Source organism: Oscarella lobularis, chromosome 5, assembly GCF_947507565.1.
Source record: "Oscarella lobularis chromosome 5, ooOscLobu1.1, whole genome shotgun sequence".
NCBI classification, from domain to species: Eukaryota; Metazoa; Porifera; class Homoscleromorpha; order Homosclerophorida; family Oscarellidae; genus Oscarella; species Oscarella lobularis.
This window is the reverse complement of record NC_089179.1, coordinates 569,577-583,438: the sequence shown is the minus strand read 5'-3', so window position 1 is coordinate 583,438 and position 13,862 is coordinate 569,577. Positions and strand designations below refer to the sequence as shown.

General features: G+C 46.1%; 5 protein-coding genes and 2 long non-coding RNA genes across 10 annotated transcripts; 3 read left to right on the top strand and 4 right to left on the bottom strand.

Moving 5' to 3' along the window:
* Positions 1-17: 17 nt before the first annotated feature.
* LOC136187321 (splicing factor ESS-2 homolog) lies at positions 18-1,653 on the bottom strand. Its single transcript, XM_065974900.1, has 6 exons — positions 1,537-1,653; positions 1,334-1,481; positions 584-1,288; positions 311-527; positions 117-253; positions 18-82 (listed from the first exon to the last, which is right to left on the bottom strand). Exons 1-6 carry the CDS (start codon positions 1,651-1,653, stop codon positions 18-20), a joined length of 1,389 nt encoding a protein of 462 aa, XP_065830972.1.
* On the bottom strand, positions 1,650-5,562 carry LOC136187298 (protein MTO1 homolog, mitochondrial-like). The gene is made up of 21 exons (XM_065974874.1): positions 5,420-5,562; positions 5,178-5,323; positions 5,032-5,127; positions 4,919-4,974; positions 4,723-4,864; positions 4,604-4,678; positions 4,451-4,552; positions 4,290-4,402; positions 4,130-4,239; positions 4,009-4,082; positions 3,836-3,952; positions 3,651-3,781; positions 3,460-3,602; positions 3,353-3,414; positions 3,214-3,301; positions 3,087-3,161; positions 2,915-3,033; positions 2,759-2,855; positions 2,641-2,698; positions 2,501-2,580; positions 1,650-2,439 (listed from the first exon to the last, which is right to left on the bottom strand). The coding sequence occupies exons 2-21, from the start codon at positions 5,320-5,322 to the stop codon at positions 2,364-2,366; spliced, it is 1,959 nt and encodes a 652-aa protein (XP_065830946.1). The 5' UTR covers position 5,323; positions 5,420-5,562; the 3' UTR covers positions 1,650-2,363.
* On the top strand, positions 5,155-6,837 carry LOC136187306 (centromere protein O-like). 2 transcript variants are annotated; one of them, XM_065974887.1, is made up of 10 exons: positions 5,156-5,384; positions 5,434-5,480; positions 5,528-5,626; positions 5,679-5,716; positions 5,781-5,819; positions 5,867-6,019; positions 6,071-6,145; positions 6,197-6,253; positions 6,309-6,492; positions 6,549-6,836. In XM_065974887.1, the coding sequence occupies exons 1-10, from the start codon at positions 5,371-5,373 to the stop codon at positions 6,695-6,697; spliced, it is 855 nt and encodes a 284-aa protein (XP_065830959.1). In that variant the 5' UTR covers positions 5,156-5,370; the 3' UTR covers positions 6,698-6,836. The 2 variants fall into 2 exon arrangements, with proteins under 2 accessions (XP_065830958.1, XP_065830959.1); XM_065974886.1 differs by having other exon boundaries at positions 5,155-5,384; positions 5,679-6,019; positions 6,549-6,837.
* On the bottom strand, positions 6,547-11,310 carry LOC136187296 (epithelial cell-transforming sequence 2 oncogene-like). 2 transcript variants are annotated; one of them, XM_065974871.1, is made up of 29 exons: positions 11,201-11,310; positions 11,057-11,092; positions 10,629-11,006; positions 10,476-10,566; positions 10,173-10,417; positions 10,049-10,124; positions 9,935-9,992; positions 9,819-9,885; positions 9,701-9,763; positions 9,533-9,648; positions 9,277-9,461; positions 9,130-9,219; positions 8,967-9,076; positions 8,837-8,915; positions 8,662-8,780; positions 8,557-8,616; positions 8,435-8,500; positions 8,230-8,381; positions 8,104-8,172; positions 8,009-8,060; positions 7,861-7,956; positions 7,697-7,812; positions 7,523-7,637; positions 7,407-7,472; positions 7,260-7,351; positions 7,085-7,204; positions 6,969-7,027; positions 6,785-6,918; positions 6,547-6,688 (listed from the first exon to the last, which is right to left on the bottom strand). In XM_065974871.1, the coding sequence occupies exons 1-28, from the start codon at positions 11,288-11,290 to the stop codon at positions 6,785-6,787; spliced, it is 3,000 nt and encodes a 999-aa protein (XP_065830943.1). In that variant the 5' UTR covers positions 11,291-11,310; the 3' UTR covers positions 6,547-6,688. The 2 variants fall into 2 exon arrangements, with proteins under 2 accessions (XP_065830943.1, XP_065830944.1); XM_065974872.1 differs by lacking the exon at positions 6,547-6,688 and having other exon boundaries at positions 6,779-6,918; positions 7,085-7,201.
* On the top strand, positions 7,781-8,524 carry LOC136187312 (uncharacterized). Its single transcript, XR_010669902.1, has 3 exons — positions 7,781-8,058; positions 8,113-8,195; positions 8,246-8,524. It is a non-coding gene; the product is annotated as an uncharacterized lncRNA (long non-coding RNA).
* LOC136187300 (putative transporter svop-1) lies at positions 10,664-13,862 on the top strand. Of its 2 annotated transcripts, none has more exons than XM_065974877.1 (15): positions 10,664-11,408; positions 11,456-11,542; positions 11,602-11,700; positions 11,749-11,820; positions 11,873-11,997; positions 12,055-12,118; positions 12,175-12,306; positions 12,355-12,681; positions 12,733-12,922; positions 12,973-13,074; positions 13,128-13,242; positions 13,298-13,379; positions 13,433-13,522; positions 13,584-13,697; positions 13,752-13,862. In XM_065974877.1, exons 2-15 carry the CDS (start codon positions 11,468-11,470, stop codon positions 13,779-13,781), a joined length of 1,617 nt encoding a protein of 538 aa, XP_065830949.1. In that variant the 5' UTR covers positions 10,664-11,408; positions 11,456-11,467; the 3' UTR covers positions 13,782-13,862. The 2 variants fall into 2 exon arrangements, with proteins under 2 accessions (XP_065830949.1, XP_065830948.1); XM_065974876.1 differs by having other exon boundaries at positions 11,456-11,553.
* LOC136187310 (uncharacterized) lies at positions 12,456-13,791 on the bottom strand. Its single transcript, XR_010669899.1, has 5 exons — positions 13,724-13,791; positions 13,302-13,668; positions 13,098-13,232; positions 12,961-13,046; positions 12,456-12,914 (listed from the first exon to the last, which is right to left on the bottom strand). It is a non-coding gene; the product is annotated as an uncharacterized lncRNA (long non-coding RNA).

The window sequence follows — 13,862 nt, the reverse complement described above, 5'->3', positions numbered from 1 at the left end:
ATTTAATAAATCGTCTGTTATTGAGCTTTGGCCGGTGGGGGTAGCACTCGTTCCTCTAGGTGTTCCAACTGGGGTTGCAGCTCTAGGGTTGTGGGCTGGGGTACTGCCACTGCTACCGCGTTTTGTGTAGGGAGAATAGCTCGCTTGTAGGGACTTATCTGAGAATCCTAATTGCGATCGATTGATGAGCTTCTGCGCCGCTGGCGAGAGAGAGCTGAGACGATCAACGGTCCCGTATTTGGCTGGAGAGGCCCTTGGATGCCGCGCAGAAATTAACGTTTTCTAACGATTTATTAATAAGGTGTCGTACCTGATTGATGCCGCTGCTGTTGCAAGAGCTTTTCTCTTCTGAGCCCTGTGCTTCTGGTTGACTTTATCGGAGAGTTTTTTGCCCAATTCGTCTCGCTTTGTCATCTGAGGAATTTTGAATATGGGCCCTGGGGTAGCATCGATGACGTCACCGCCATCCAGTCTAAACGGCGTCCCTTCAATCTCCCCCCACGTCATCATGGGAGAAGCATCCACCCCTAGTTAAACAATAAAAATTAATTGATCAATTAATTATATGTTCCTATTCTCTTACCTGGATTAATTACAGGTGTAGCCAAAAAATTGTATCCTCCCACAGTAGGCGCCGCCTCCTTCGTCTCCGTCTTCCCGTCGACGCCAACTTTTTCCACTGTCTGTCTCTCTGCCGCTGCCTCGGCAACAGATGCATTTCCTTGCAGTGCCATCAGCTGTTCACCCGTCAGTCTCGTATTCCCGTGCCGGATCTCCCGGCTCTCCGCTTTCTTCTGCTCGATTCTCTCCCCCACAGTCAACTCGGCCCCGTCCGGGATGTACATAAGAGAGTTCTTAGGCGTGTATTTCCAAGTGTCAATTTCAAACGTTCTTTCTTCGAATTCTCCCTTATTCTTTGCCACTTGTCCATTTGTGATGGCTAGCCGTTGCTCGCTTCGCCGATTCATCGCATCTTCGTTCACGTATAACCAGGCGTGTTTTTGCTGATGTTTTCGTGCGCTCTCCACCATCAGCTCCCCAAACGACGCGTTATCCTCGCTCGTATTCTTACACAAGAACTGATCCAAACTCATCTTTTGACCCTTTTTCGTCAACGTCGGATCCCCGTCACGTTGGGACTCGTCGTCGTCTCCGTCCTGATCAGCTGCCACGCCCCCACGAGCAGGGGTCTGACTTCGATCCCAAGCGGAGCCCCCTTTTCCTTTCTTTCCCAGAGGCGTCGCTTTTGTACTCGGCGTCTCCGAAAACGCCGCAGGCGTTTGAGGTCCTAGTAAAAAATTACAAAATTATGACGTCATAATTTTTTTCGTGCCTGGCGTTGGCTTCGACGTGGCGTATCGTTCCGAAATGGCTCTCAATCGATCCCAGTCGTGCGTTTCGACGGCTTCGAGGTACTCGGTTTGCGCCTTCAGCTTCGGAATGTCCGGAAAGAAGTCGCGCTGGATGATTTTGTCGAGCGACTACAAGAAAACGTTTATTCAATGTCGAAATCGAGGTTCGGAGAACGTGGTTTACTTCGATGTAGTTATCTTCTTCGAGAACCTTTTTCGGGGGGCCCGGTTTCGGTAGAGTTCGATTCAATAGAGCGACTGTCTTCTCCGGAAGCTTGACAATAGCTTTGTTCGTCTCCATCGTCTGAAACTCGGCAGTAAACTGGACAAACTGAGTATATGACGTCAGTGAGCAAGCCCCGACTGTTCTAGCACGCTAATCGAAGTGCGAAGCGCCAATGCTATTCTTCATCTCGTCCGCGATTTGTGCCGTCTTGGCGCGACTGAAAGGCGATCCCAAGCGTTGCGCCGCAGCCATCGACGACAGAGCTAAATCGGTCGCTCGCAAAATGTCGAAAATGAAGACGATTCGCAAAGAGTGGAAATCGGAAGGCAATTGGCTCCGATTCGGCGTCGTCACGTACGTCGACGGCGCGGGCAAAGAGCACACGTACGAAACGGTGGAACGAACGACGACGCGCGGCCCTTTGGACGGCGTCGACGTTCTCGCCTACATCGAATCGGCGAAATTGAACGGAAAGCACGTCGTGCTCGTTCTCTCCTATCGGCCGCCGGTGGGACGCGTCTGCATCGAATTTCCCGCCGGTCTCGTCGACGCGGGCGAGACGCCCGAAGTGGCGGCCGTTCGCGAACTGAACGAAGAGACGGGATTCGTTGGCACGTGCACGGGAGCGGCGTCACGTGCGCTCGACGTCGATCCGTGGAAGAGCACCGAGAATACGGCGCTTGTGACGGTGCGCATCGACGGCGACGAAAAGACGAACGACGAAAATTTGACCGATTTGGGTAAGAAGAAGAATTTGGAGGACGAGGAATTTCTCGACGTTCTTCTCATTCCCTTTGACGGGATGTTGGAGACGATTCTGCGCTGTGCACGGGAGAACGATTTTGGCATCGATTCGAAACTCTATACGTTTGCCTTAGCTCTTGATATCTCGAAAAATCAATAAATTAATAAATAGTCCTACTTGCTGTACCTTTTCACGTGTCGAAGCAAGCTGACTATAGCAGCGGGCGAAACACCGTCAATCCGGCTTGCAGCTCCAAGCTACACGAACGCACAGAAACAAACTGAATTTAAAATTTTTAAAAAACTTCTTTTTTTCACTGTTTGTGGTTGAATTGCACTCAGTCGATCTCTTGCCTCTTTGCTAATAAACTGTAGACTGTGTGTGTAGTAAAGAACTGCGTGAGCACTTTTTCCTCTTTATATTACATTATAATACCTGTCATAGTCAAGGTTCTCCGGAAGGACGAGGGAGTTATCTCTACGAAAGAGCTTGATCTCTTGCTCCTGTCGTTTTAGCATGGGTCTGTATTTTCCTACAGTAATGCACTACTGATTTCCTCTTTCTCGCCGTAATTCATATAAAGATGAGTACCTTCACTTTCAAGTCTAGCCGCCAAGTGTCTGTTTGTAGCTAATGGACCCAACTGCGCAGGGAAACATTTAGCAAGTAAGTCGACGCTCACATTGGAATGAGCAAGCATTTGGAACGCGCTGTTTCCAATGTTTAATCAATGATCTAACTCTGCGGTCGACCTCGTTTTTACCTTCTTTTCCTTCCATCCTGCGTCACGTTCCTATCGAGTTTGTCTTTCCATTCACTTGAAGAAAGTTGAATAGAACTGCAAAGCAACCTAAGATCTGCCAATTTCCCAACATAATTAACTAAGGCACTTTAGCAGATCGAGGCCTTGATGCAGAGAAGATTCCGTTTCCAAGAAGCGCTTCATCCTTCTATTTGACACGCAACCGAAATTAAAACCTAACAATAAAAAAATAGAAATCGCATCCACGGACATACACACAGCCTTACCCTTTTGAGTCAATCTCACGTCAGCGTTGTCCGGCCGAAGTAGTAGACGATACTCAGCTCGACTAGAAAAAAAATCATTTTCTATGAGGACTAGCTGCATCGGTTGCCTCGTAAACATGCGGTATGGCTCCGAAGTCCCACGCATGACAAGGTCATCAATAAGAACTCCGACATATCCGTCGGCGCGATCGAGAACAAACGAAGGCTTCTCTTGAACATGCAGTGCCGCATTGATACCAGCCATAATACCCTTTATAGAAAATATACGTATTTTTGGAGATTACTTTTTAAATTGTACCTGAGCAGCTGCCTCCTCATAACCTGTTGTTCCGTTTATTTGTCCAGCCAAAAACAAGCCATTTATGCGCTTCGTTTCAAGCGACAATCGAAGTTGCCTCGGATCAATGAAATCGTATTCGACACCATATCCTAAAAATCAACAACGGTCGCCACAGGCGAAAAGACGACCGTTGCTTGGTGTACCTGGCTGAGTCATGGCAACATTTTCCAGACCCTGTATCGTTTGAATCATTTGCAACTGAATCTCCTCTGGCATCGTGCACGAGAGACCCTGTGGGTAGATGACTTCTGTTTGACGTCCTTGGAAAAACAAATGCGTGGAGAATTCAGTTGGCAAGAGGACTACTTTCGGTCACCTTCTGGCTCGAGCCAAACTTGATGAAATCGATTCCCAAACCGAAGAACCTTTGATTCGATGGATGGGCAATATCTGGCAAACCCTTACAAGTCAAGCGCGAATAAACGCACTTCCGCTACCTTGGCCCTTTCACTTCTTCTCTAACGTGCTTATTGAGATGCAGGCTATCTCTTATAATCCCATGTGTTTTCTCGTTGGTGTGAGTCATATAGCAAGGCAGTTGGTCCCCCTGGCAGAGAAAAATAGTTTTATCATCACGCTGTTCTCCTATCTCCTCGCCTCAATTTTAGGCTCATCGTTCAAAAATGAAAACGGCATTGGAAGATCGTCTCCAGGCTGCTCTGAGCACACACTGAAATCGATAGTCGATCCGTCCAAACGAGGCGGAGTCCCTGTAGAATGGGATTCTAATTGAATAAATAATTAAATATATAGAGTGCCTGTCTTGAGACGACCCAGAGTGAATCCGGCTTCTTTTAACGTCTGAGAAAGACCCGTTGAAGGCTCGTCTCCTTTGCGTCCAGCCTGAAAAGTGTCTAAACCTATTGTATGCATAGAATGCGTATAGAATAAGGTGTCTATCAAATTCTTACCAACGTGTATCTCTCCTCTTAAAAATGTACCGGTAGTTATCACCACAGTGGCAGATTGTATGCTTTTGCCACTTCCTACAAATCTTCTATAACTTTATTTCTTAGACTTTTATTCATACCTGTGACAATTCCGCCAACAACGTTGTCTGATAGAACCAAGTCTTCTACCGTTTCCTCTCTGACTTCAAGATTGGGTGTATTATATATTTCCTCTTGAATGTGCTTGCGATACAGATCTCGATCGATCTGCGCACGCAATCCCTGCAAAATTCGCTAATTGGCTATTAATTCAATTTATTCAATCAATCAAAGTACCCAAACTGCAGGCCCTTTCCTTTTATTTAGAACGCGAAAATGAATTCCAGAAAGGTCTATGATTTATATATAAAATTCTCCAATTATTTAATTAATTAATTAATTAGGCAAACCGCATATGCGTGCGCACAATCCATCCAGAGCATCAATTTCTCGAATCAAATGACCCTTCCCTATTCCTCCAAACGACGGATTGCACGACATTTCGCCTGTGCAAAAAACATTCCAAAATAAAAAGCAGACGGATTTTTCATTCTACCGATTTTTTGCGCCTTCTGAGTGACGAGAAGAGTCCGACAGCCCATTCGAGCCGCTGCCGCCGCCGCTTCGACTCCCGCGTGACCGCCTCCAACAACGCACACGTCGTAGACGCTGTGGAGACGTCGAACGAGCGTTCGACTCATTCTGAAATTCGTTAACGCGCGTTTGAGATTAGCGGTTACGTTCAAAAAATGGCGACTGATCGGTAGCGTAGTAAAGCGCCAATGTAGCCGGTATTACCTTGTTTCTGTTAGTAATTTGAACGTCGAAGATCTTGACTTGGACGGCCTAAGAGGCGTTTGTAAGCCAGTACTCGAACTCAGGTCATTTTCGTCGACTTTCGTCTAGGCGGTCAGCTAAAGAGCGATAGCGCTCGTCTGCAGGACAAAATAGACAGCGCGAAACGAGAGCAGCAGATCGCCGCAGTCATTCGCCACGCGGACGAAGGCAGATAACCGAAGAGTCGCGTGAAAACACTAAGAGCGCGATTTTTCACTAGACACACCAGACGATCTGACTCGAAGAGAAGCGAGAGAAGTCAGTCACAGTCCGCGATTATGTGTACGGGACTCGCGGGGGCTAGATCGTTATTCTTCTCTAGATATGGGACTTCGCTTGCGATCTGATCAAAAAGAGACGGGTACTGTAACGCGAAAACTCGAAAAAAAAATCGCGAATTTTTTTCAGGTGGACGACGTGTGGGATGCCTATCGAATGACCGGCACGTCAATCCAAGTCGTTGACAAAGAAACCGTTCGCTTGGAAATAACGACGGCCTACGATGGCCAATATTTCGAATCGTTTTATGTCGAATTGGTTTTCGGGCGGAAGCGAATTAGAGTGACGTCATAAACTCTTAATTAATTAACGCGCTTGTAACAACTCGTTTAGGTGGGCCGCCACACCATTCCCTACTTTGTTCCATTTCATACAATAATCGATCAATATTTGAACTCCAGCATAAAGGTAGACCAGGACAGGAGGGCGCTAACTATTTTTCCACTTTATTCCCTCTAGTTATTCGTATCAACACTAAGCACTTACCTTAACGCATATGTGAACAGAAGACAACAAGTATGCACATGTCTATTGATTCTTACCTATCGCTCCATAGCTATTATTTCATCAGGCTTATGTGACGCAACAGGCTTTCGTCGACGTGCTGCTCGGACCAATCCAGACGAGCTTTGCTATTGATTACGTTTATTTTGTTATCAAACCTTCCGTCGAAAGTCCTCAGCCGGCGACAGTCCGACTTGTTTACAGCGATTTGAAGGCCACTTTGCCTGACAAAGTCAGCGTCGTAAGAGAAGGTGAGATGCGTTTACGATACAGTATATCCGAAACTTCCCTCTTTTTTCTTTTCTAGGTTTGAGTGATGATGAAATGGAGAGAAAGGCGGCTCGAAAGTGGTGCAAACAGAGACGCGATCTTCTGAAGCGAGACGCTCTGCCTGTGGCCATGAAGGAAGTGACTCTCTTCATTCATTCTTTTAACAGCAGCAGCGTACTAAAATAATATAATGAACCACCCATAGAACGATAGTGTAATAAACTGTATTAGTCGCTCGTCGTTTGTAGAAAAAAGTTGATTGATATTCTTTACTCATTTTCCGTGGGAAATAGACGCGTGAACTGTGGACTCCAGAAGCGATAGCCACGATATTTTTTCTTCGGCTGACTGCAGCTGAAAGATCCACCGATGCTTTGGCGTTTTGAGAAGGCACGCGTTCTGCATATCTGCAAGAAAAAAACCTTCGTTTTTCTCCCGGCCTATCCGCTTGGCTTACATTTGGAGTCAGGAAGACTTGAGAACTGAAGATTGCTTAGGGCTACAGATGCCAAATAGCTGCAGCAAATTAATTGTACGTCGGACTGGAGGAACGGTCTCGCGTGTCGATCTTACTGGTGTGTCTGCGAGAAAGATCTCTCCAAAGGAAAGTGCTTTGTTTTGAGAACGGTTACGAGGAGAGCGTCGCTGAATAGGAAGAGGCCTAGGTCTTGTATGGGTTGATAGCCGCCGCTACTAGTAGATCAGGCCGCGTGGTCAGTCAGTCCCAGTTTTCCCTTTGCATACTTACTTTGAACTGTTGCTACCGTTTGTTTCTCCAACGGATTTCATTTGAGTCACTTCTGTTTCAGCTATCAATCGTCTATTGCCTTCAATTAGACCCTAATGGGAAAAGACACTTTTGCCTATATATTTGTAGTTGATACTGTCTCGTTACAGGGCAATCAACTATTCTTTTCTCGAGTTCTGCCATTCGTCTGTCCTTCCGGTGATGCTCCTTTGTCTAAAAGTAGAACGTTATATTGCGTCACGATCGCTGTCACGTATCAACACCTCTTTGATATGATTCTGAACTTGCTGAATGGCCTTGGTAGCTGCAATGACGTCAGGTCTGTCCGGATGATCCTTTGGGGTCGAATTCTTCAATTCCTCTAGCAAGTACAGATATCTTGATACAAGAAAAGAATGTATAATACAAAAAAGAAGACTATACAGTACGCCGCATACTGTTCTATCCGCTTCGTTGGAATCAGCAGTAATTCTATGAGAGAAAGCATCATAGATTCCGGTTTTCGCTCTCGCTTCCTCAAAAAGGCTTTAAAAGCGGGAATCTCTTCCTCGCACTAAAAGAGAACGTTTCTTGAAGTTTTTCCCAACGAATCAGCGCCCACCTTTTCAATTGTGGACAAAGTGACGCTATAGTTGTTAACGTAGTTCGTATAGACTTTCAATTGACTAGCAAATTTCAAAAGTACGTCGCCAATGCACTGGAAAAAGCGTTCAAAATAATAACGTGACAGTTTTTTTGGCGAACTGCACCTGATCTGCCGTCCAAGTGTCCAGCCGCGATTTCAAGTCATCAATAAGAAGTCTGAAAAACCCGTTTGTTTTTATTCACGAACTAATAACCGTACCTGCTCAAGACTAGCACAGCTTCCACGTCGCTGACCATCATGCGCAAATTGATGGCACTCACAACGGGCCTTTAAATATACATACGCATTCGGTAAGAAATAGTGTGTTTGCCGTGCAAAACTCGCTTATTTGAGTCTATAGCGGCCTTGAGTGGAACGACAAAGACGGTGTGAATGACGGATAGCGTTCTCATGTACGTCACTTCAGTGCGATAAAATTCATCCGCTATTGCACCCCGTCCTTCTACTGAAGAGGCGGCGAACCGGCGAACTTCCGGCTGAAACGAAGAAGAAATGACTATCTAGAATAGTTAGATTAAAGTATAGCTACTTCGTCCTCCTCGATGCTGATTTCCTCTATGCTTTCTTCTTTGGAGTCGATACTTGGTTCGGCGCCCTCGTAAATTAAAAAAATAAAGGAATCTTCTTCTTAGAGTCTTATCCTATTATTACAGTTTCTGTAGGCAGACCATGGTCTCTTAAATAAGATGACAGATGAAGAGTGGCATCTTCCTAGTCTAAGATATTTTCTTTCGTTTTCCATGCAATTTTTCTTACCCTTGACGAATACGATGGCACGTCCGATATACCCTCTATCAATAGAGATGATATTTCCAGTAAATGATCAAAATGCTGTTGAACATCAACAAGACCAAGAGCCTCAAAAACGGCTTGTCCTTCAAAAGAAGTTATAATAGTCCCACAATATCTCCCCAGTTGTCTAAACGCTCACCAGCCAGCCTGCCGGCCAATTCTTTCTGCTTCTTCGTAAAATAAAACCGAAACGTTTTCTTCACGCACGCCAAAGCCTCCTACAACTTTAATTGAAAATTTTAGTCGCGTTGCCTATCGCATGGAATTACGTCGACTTGCTCGGCCATATTGGCCCAAGCGTTCAGCTTATTCACGTCGAAATAAACGGCTGGCGGCTTCAAGAGGTCGAAACCCCCCAAACCCCACCACTCGGAATTAACTATCGCAGCAGTAAGAGATACAAACCAGCACAATCTCACTAGTGATCAATACTTGATTTATACGTCGGGGATATGCGTGACGGAGCCGACAATTTTGTCCCCGTGAAACCCTCGATATACTGAAGAATAGCACGGCCTTCCTCTTTATGTTAAAAATGCGTATATAGCATGCCAACTTAACTTAAGTGGGTGGCTTTACCTGTCGACGCGAGAGGAGCGAAAAAGTCGAGTCTTCCCCCCTGGTCAGGAGTGAGCAAGTGACCGCACATTTCCTCCCAAAAACCGCGCAACGCTTCGTCGGTTTGCATAGACGACGCCGACATCGTGTGTCCGGCGACGACGTTGACTGTCGTCGAATCGCCGTTCATCAGAAGTCCAATGTTTCTGAGGAAAGAGAAAAGAGGCGTATGGCCGAATGACCGCACCGCCGTCAAAAGGCGACGTTTTTTTTTTACTTTGCGTGTCGACCCGAAAGAGCGATCTTCAATTTGAAAAGCAGCGCGTCCAGCGTCGTGCTATCGTGCTCGTACATAATAGGCAGGACTCCGAAGAGCAATGCATCCAATAAAAGCTAAACACTTCTCAGTATCGGCTATTAGTAATATTTTAGTATTTCTCCTTACTTCGTATGCGGGTGTCTGCGAGGAAATTATGAGAACGGCTGGATGTGAATAGCTGGGGTACCCCTACATACAGTCTCTTAATGATTTTTTTGAGAAACTCTTCCTCCCTGTCTCTTACTTGTTCTAATGCCCTTGCGTCTTTTGTACCATTTATCGTTGGATAGAAGCCGCCTCTGACATCGTGTCTAGAAATTGGTGTTCTAATAAACCGGAAAATACCAATAAGAGCCTCACTTCAGTTGGGTCGCTAAAACAAATGAACTGCTCAAAGTTGGACCACCAGATGTTCCATCTGAAAAAAAACAATACAGTAAATTAATACAATATCGATTCAATATACCAACTCACTGCTTGCATCGAACGACATAGAAAGAGGAATCGCTGACGCCGGACGTCGATCCCCAACAAAAGTCCCATTTTCAACCTAAAAAAAAGATAAAAATGCACGTGACAGAGTCTCCATTTAATTTACATCCGGATCAGTGTTTCTTCTCCGACGTGCCGACGGCGGCGGCGACAATGAGAGCCCGTGGCGCAGCGTCAACGCAGCTGCTTGCGCGTACGTTTTCGACGCGGCCGAATGCGTGAAAAAGTGAACGGGAGACGAGCCGCTTATTGCCCTATCGAACGATCCGGTCTGAATGGCTCTCCATCCCCTCTCGAGATCCTCGGGACGAGGATCGGGATCGAGCCAAGGAGGTTTCTTCCAACTCAACCCTAAAAGCATTACAGCGAATAAATAAATAAATAAATAAATAAATAAATGATAGGCAACCTTTTCGACTTCTTCGCAGTTTTCTATTCGATTCCGAATCGACGTCAGATTTTAGATCAGTTGCACTGAACGACGCGAGAAGATGAGCCATCTAAAAAAAAAAGACGATGACGACTTCGCGGTCACTCTGGCCGCCGTGACGTAATTCGGCACCTCTTTGCTCGGTGACGTCATATCTAAAGTCTGCACGCAATTGATGTAGTGAAACTTCCACGCGCCGTATTCGCGCTCGCTCGGCGCGTACGGCAAATACCAGCCGTGGCGCACGCACTTGACCGTCCAAACGGAATCCTGCTCCGAAAGAAACTTCCAGTGCCACGAAACGAGCGCGCATCGGCTCAGCGTTCGCGGATCGAGAAACGAGAAGATGTAGAGCGAAAGAAAGCGCGGCAGTATGCGAGTGAAATCGGCTCGTCGAACGGGAACGCGATCGTGGAGAAGATCGTGCACGTAGCGCGCTTGGCCGGCGCTCGAGCGTCGAAGAAGAAAGTCGAAGAAACGACGCCGTTGCGAGTCGGTCCACATATCGAACTAGAAAAGAACGCTCGTAGAAAACCGGCTAGGCATCTTAGACTTCATACCCAGTGGCCTACGAGAGCTTTTCGTTCTTCGAATAGCTGTACAGTACGCATAGAGTATTCGTATGTAAACAAAGTGCTCGGTCGTGTGGCAACGGGAGTCCGAAACGCCCGTTTTCGCACGAAGTCGAGCGCACGCTTACTGACCTGCTCGTTGGACGGCACGTGCGTTGTCGGCGTCCACGCGCTCTTCGTCGGTCGCGATCGACTGCGCGTTGGCTTTGCATTCGCCGCCATAGCGAATGGAATCTATACGGGGTCTGTCTGCTCACGTGTGTCGCCGCCTCACGTGCGGGCGGACTTGAGTACGGCTTCAAGTTGAAAGAGATGAATGAAGGAAAACCGCTAGGAAAAGGTATGCTTTCAACATGATGTGATACGAGCCTAACGCATTTTTTGCAGACGCCGGCGACGATGTTTTCACAGTCGACGAGGCGATCGAAGCGTGCGGATTCGGCTGGTTTCAAGTCCGCTTGTCTGTCTTTGCAGGTCTCATATGGGTTAGGACTGCATGATCTAATTAAATTAATTTTAATTAAACTTTGAAGGTTGTTGATGCGATGGAAATTATGCTGCTCGCTGTTCTGGGTCCAGCTGCTCGCTGCGAGTATAACCTAACTGCGGTGGAGGAAGGACTTATTACAACTGTATTACCATAATGAATAAATTGTTCAAATTGAAAATCTTTTGTTTAGTCTGTTTTTATCGGAAATTTCCTTGGTGCCGGAGTATGGGGAGCTCTAATGGATAGATACGGTCGAAAAAAGGTACTAACTTACAGGTAGATATGATGGCTCTTCTTATGTGTGTGTGTGATAGGGCTTATTTGTTGTTTGCATATTTGTTTGCACGATGGGGCTTCTGAGTGCCTTCTCGTTCAGTTATTGGTATTTGCTACTCACACGCGGTCTCATCGGCTTCGGCATATCAGGAGGTGCCCAGGCGTAAGGACACTCAAGTGTGTTCTCCTCATTGACTGACTCGATCCTTCCGCTACACAGAGTTACATTCTATTCCGAATTTCTACCAGCAAAGCAAAGGGCCTATTGCCTCTTACTAATTCAGGTGACGTTGATATGTTCTCTTGCTACATACGATAGCCTGAAGGTTTTCAAGTACAGGTCTTTTTTGCTATGGGAACGCTGTTTGAAGTCATCCTTGCTCTGGTCGTTATGGTTTACGCCAACCTAGGCTGGCACTATTTGCTTGGCTTCACGACAGTTCCACTCTTTCTTGATCTCTTTGCGTTTTGGGTAGGTAGCTTCCAACCATTGCGCAGACATCATCAGGTGATGATCTAGCTCGTTCCCGAAAGTGCTCGCTTCTATGTCGCTAGCGGCGAAATGAAAAAAGCGCGTGCCGTTCTTGAAAAGGTGGCACGAACCAATAAGAAATCCTTACCTCCAGGCCGTCTCGTTTCTGACAAAGAGAGGACAAGGGAATGGTTGGTGACTGCAAGCACAAGCAAAGGAAACCCGAAAAAGAAAATGACTGCTAACGGGGCATACATTGGAGGCGATCTGGATGGTATCGCTGGAGGCGATCTGAGTGATGATTACGATGATTACGATGATTCCGAGAAAATAAGGCTCATCTCAAAGCCAAAAGAAGAAGAAGACTATAAAAAGGTAGTTCTTCTGTGTTACCGTTTAAGAAAATATTTTTGTCACTTTTTCTAGTCGCGTGGAAACCTAAAAGATCTGTTCGCGTCCAGAGAGCTAAAAATTACTACCTGTCTGCTTTGGTTCATTTGGTTTGGCGCCGCTTTTGGCTACTACGGAATCGTTCTCTTGACAACAGAAATGCTGGAAATCATTAAAGATTTGACCGCAAGAAACTTGACCGACGGCACATTTATGCCCTGTCACGGTAGTTCAATTATAATTAATGGGGTATGTGTGACTAACGTGCACGTCTAGACTTCTCGCTTGCTTCGAATATGACCAATGAAACCAAATGCAGTCCGTTAGTCACCGAAGACTATTTACACATGCTATGGACAACATCTGCTGAACTTCCTGGTAGAATAAATAATAATAGCTACCTTCTTATCAACCTGAAACTTTATATGCAGGCATTCTCTTGACGGCTTTTATTATTGAAAGAATTGGAAGAAAGAAGACAATGGCCGCCGAATTTGCTGGTTGCATTATTGGTTTCTTTCTCATGTATATCTGTCCTGTTGACAAGTACGTACGCGCGCGTGGCGGGTTGGCTCACATTGACTTTCGGTATATCATGAAGGTACCTTCTCATGTTTTTTGTCTTCCTGGTGCGAGGTCTCGTCACCGGCGCCTTTCAAGCGGCCTACGTTTACACCCCAGAGGCAAGAAGAGCAGCAGCTATAAAAAGAGCTTATCTATCCCTTTTTTCTCGAAGGTTTATCCAACTTCTATGCGGGCCATCGGTTTGGGAATGTGTAGCACCGTGGCTCGGCTAGGATCGATGTCAACTCCATTCATTGCTCAGGTGCGCGTTTTTTGAAAATTCGCCGATGACGTATACGCGCGTTTTGTTAAATAATTTCAAGGTTCTTACGCGTAAGTCGCTTCGTGGAACAGAGGGCACGTATGCTGGGGTCTTTTTCTTGGCGGGAATCTGCTCCCTTCTGCTACCTATCGAGACAAAGGGAAAGAGAATGAAGGTCAGTCATCCTAAAGGAAAATGTACCAAATCTCATTCTTCATCGCAAATATAGGACGTCGTCAAAATAAATCGCAAGACCTAATTATAGATGAATTGCTAAAAATGCTTTTACGACTATTCTACCTTTATTATTGTGCGTCAAAGCAGCTGGCTTCGTTTGCAA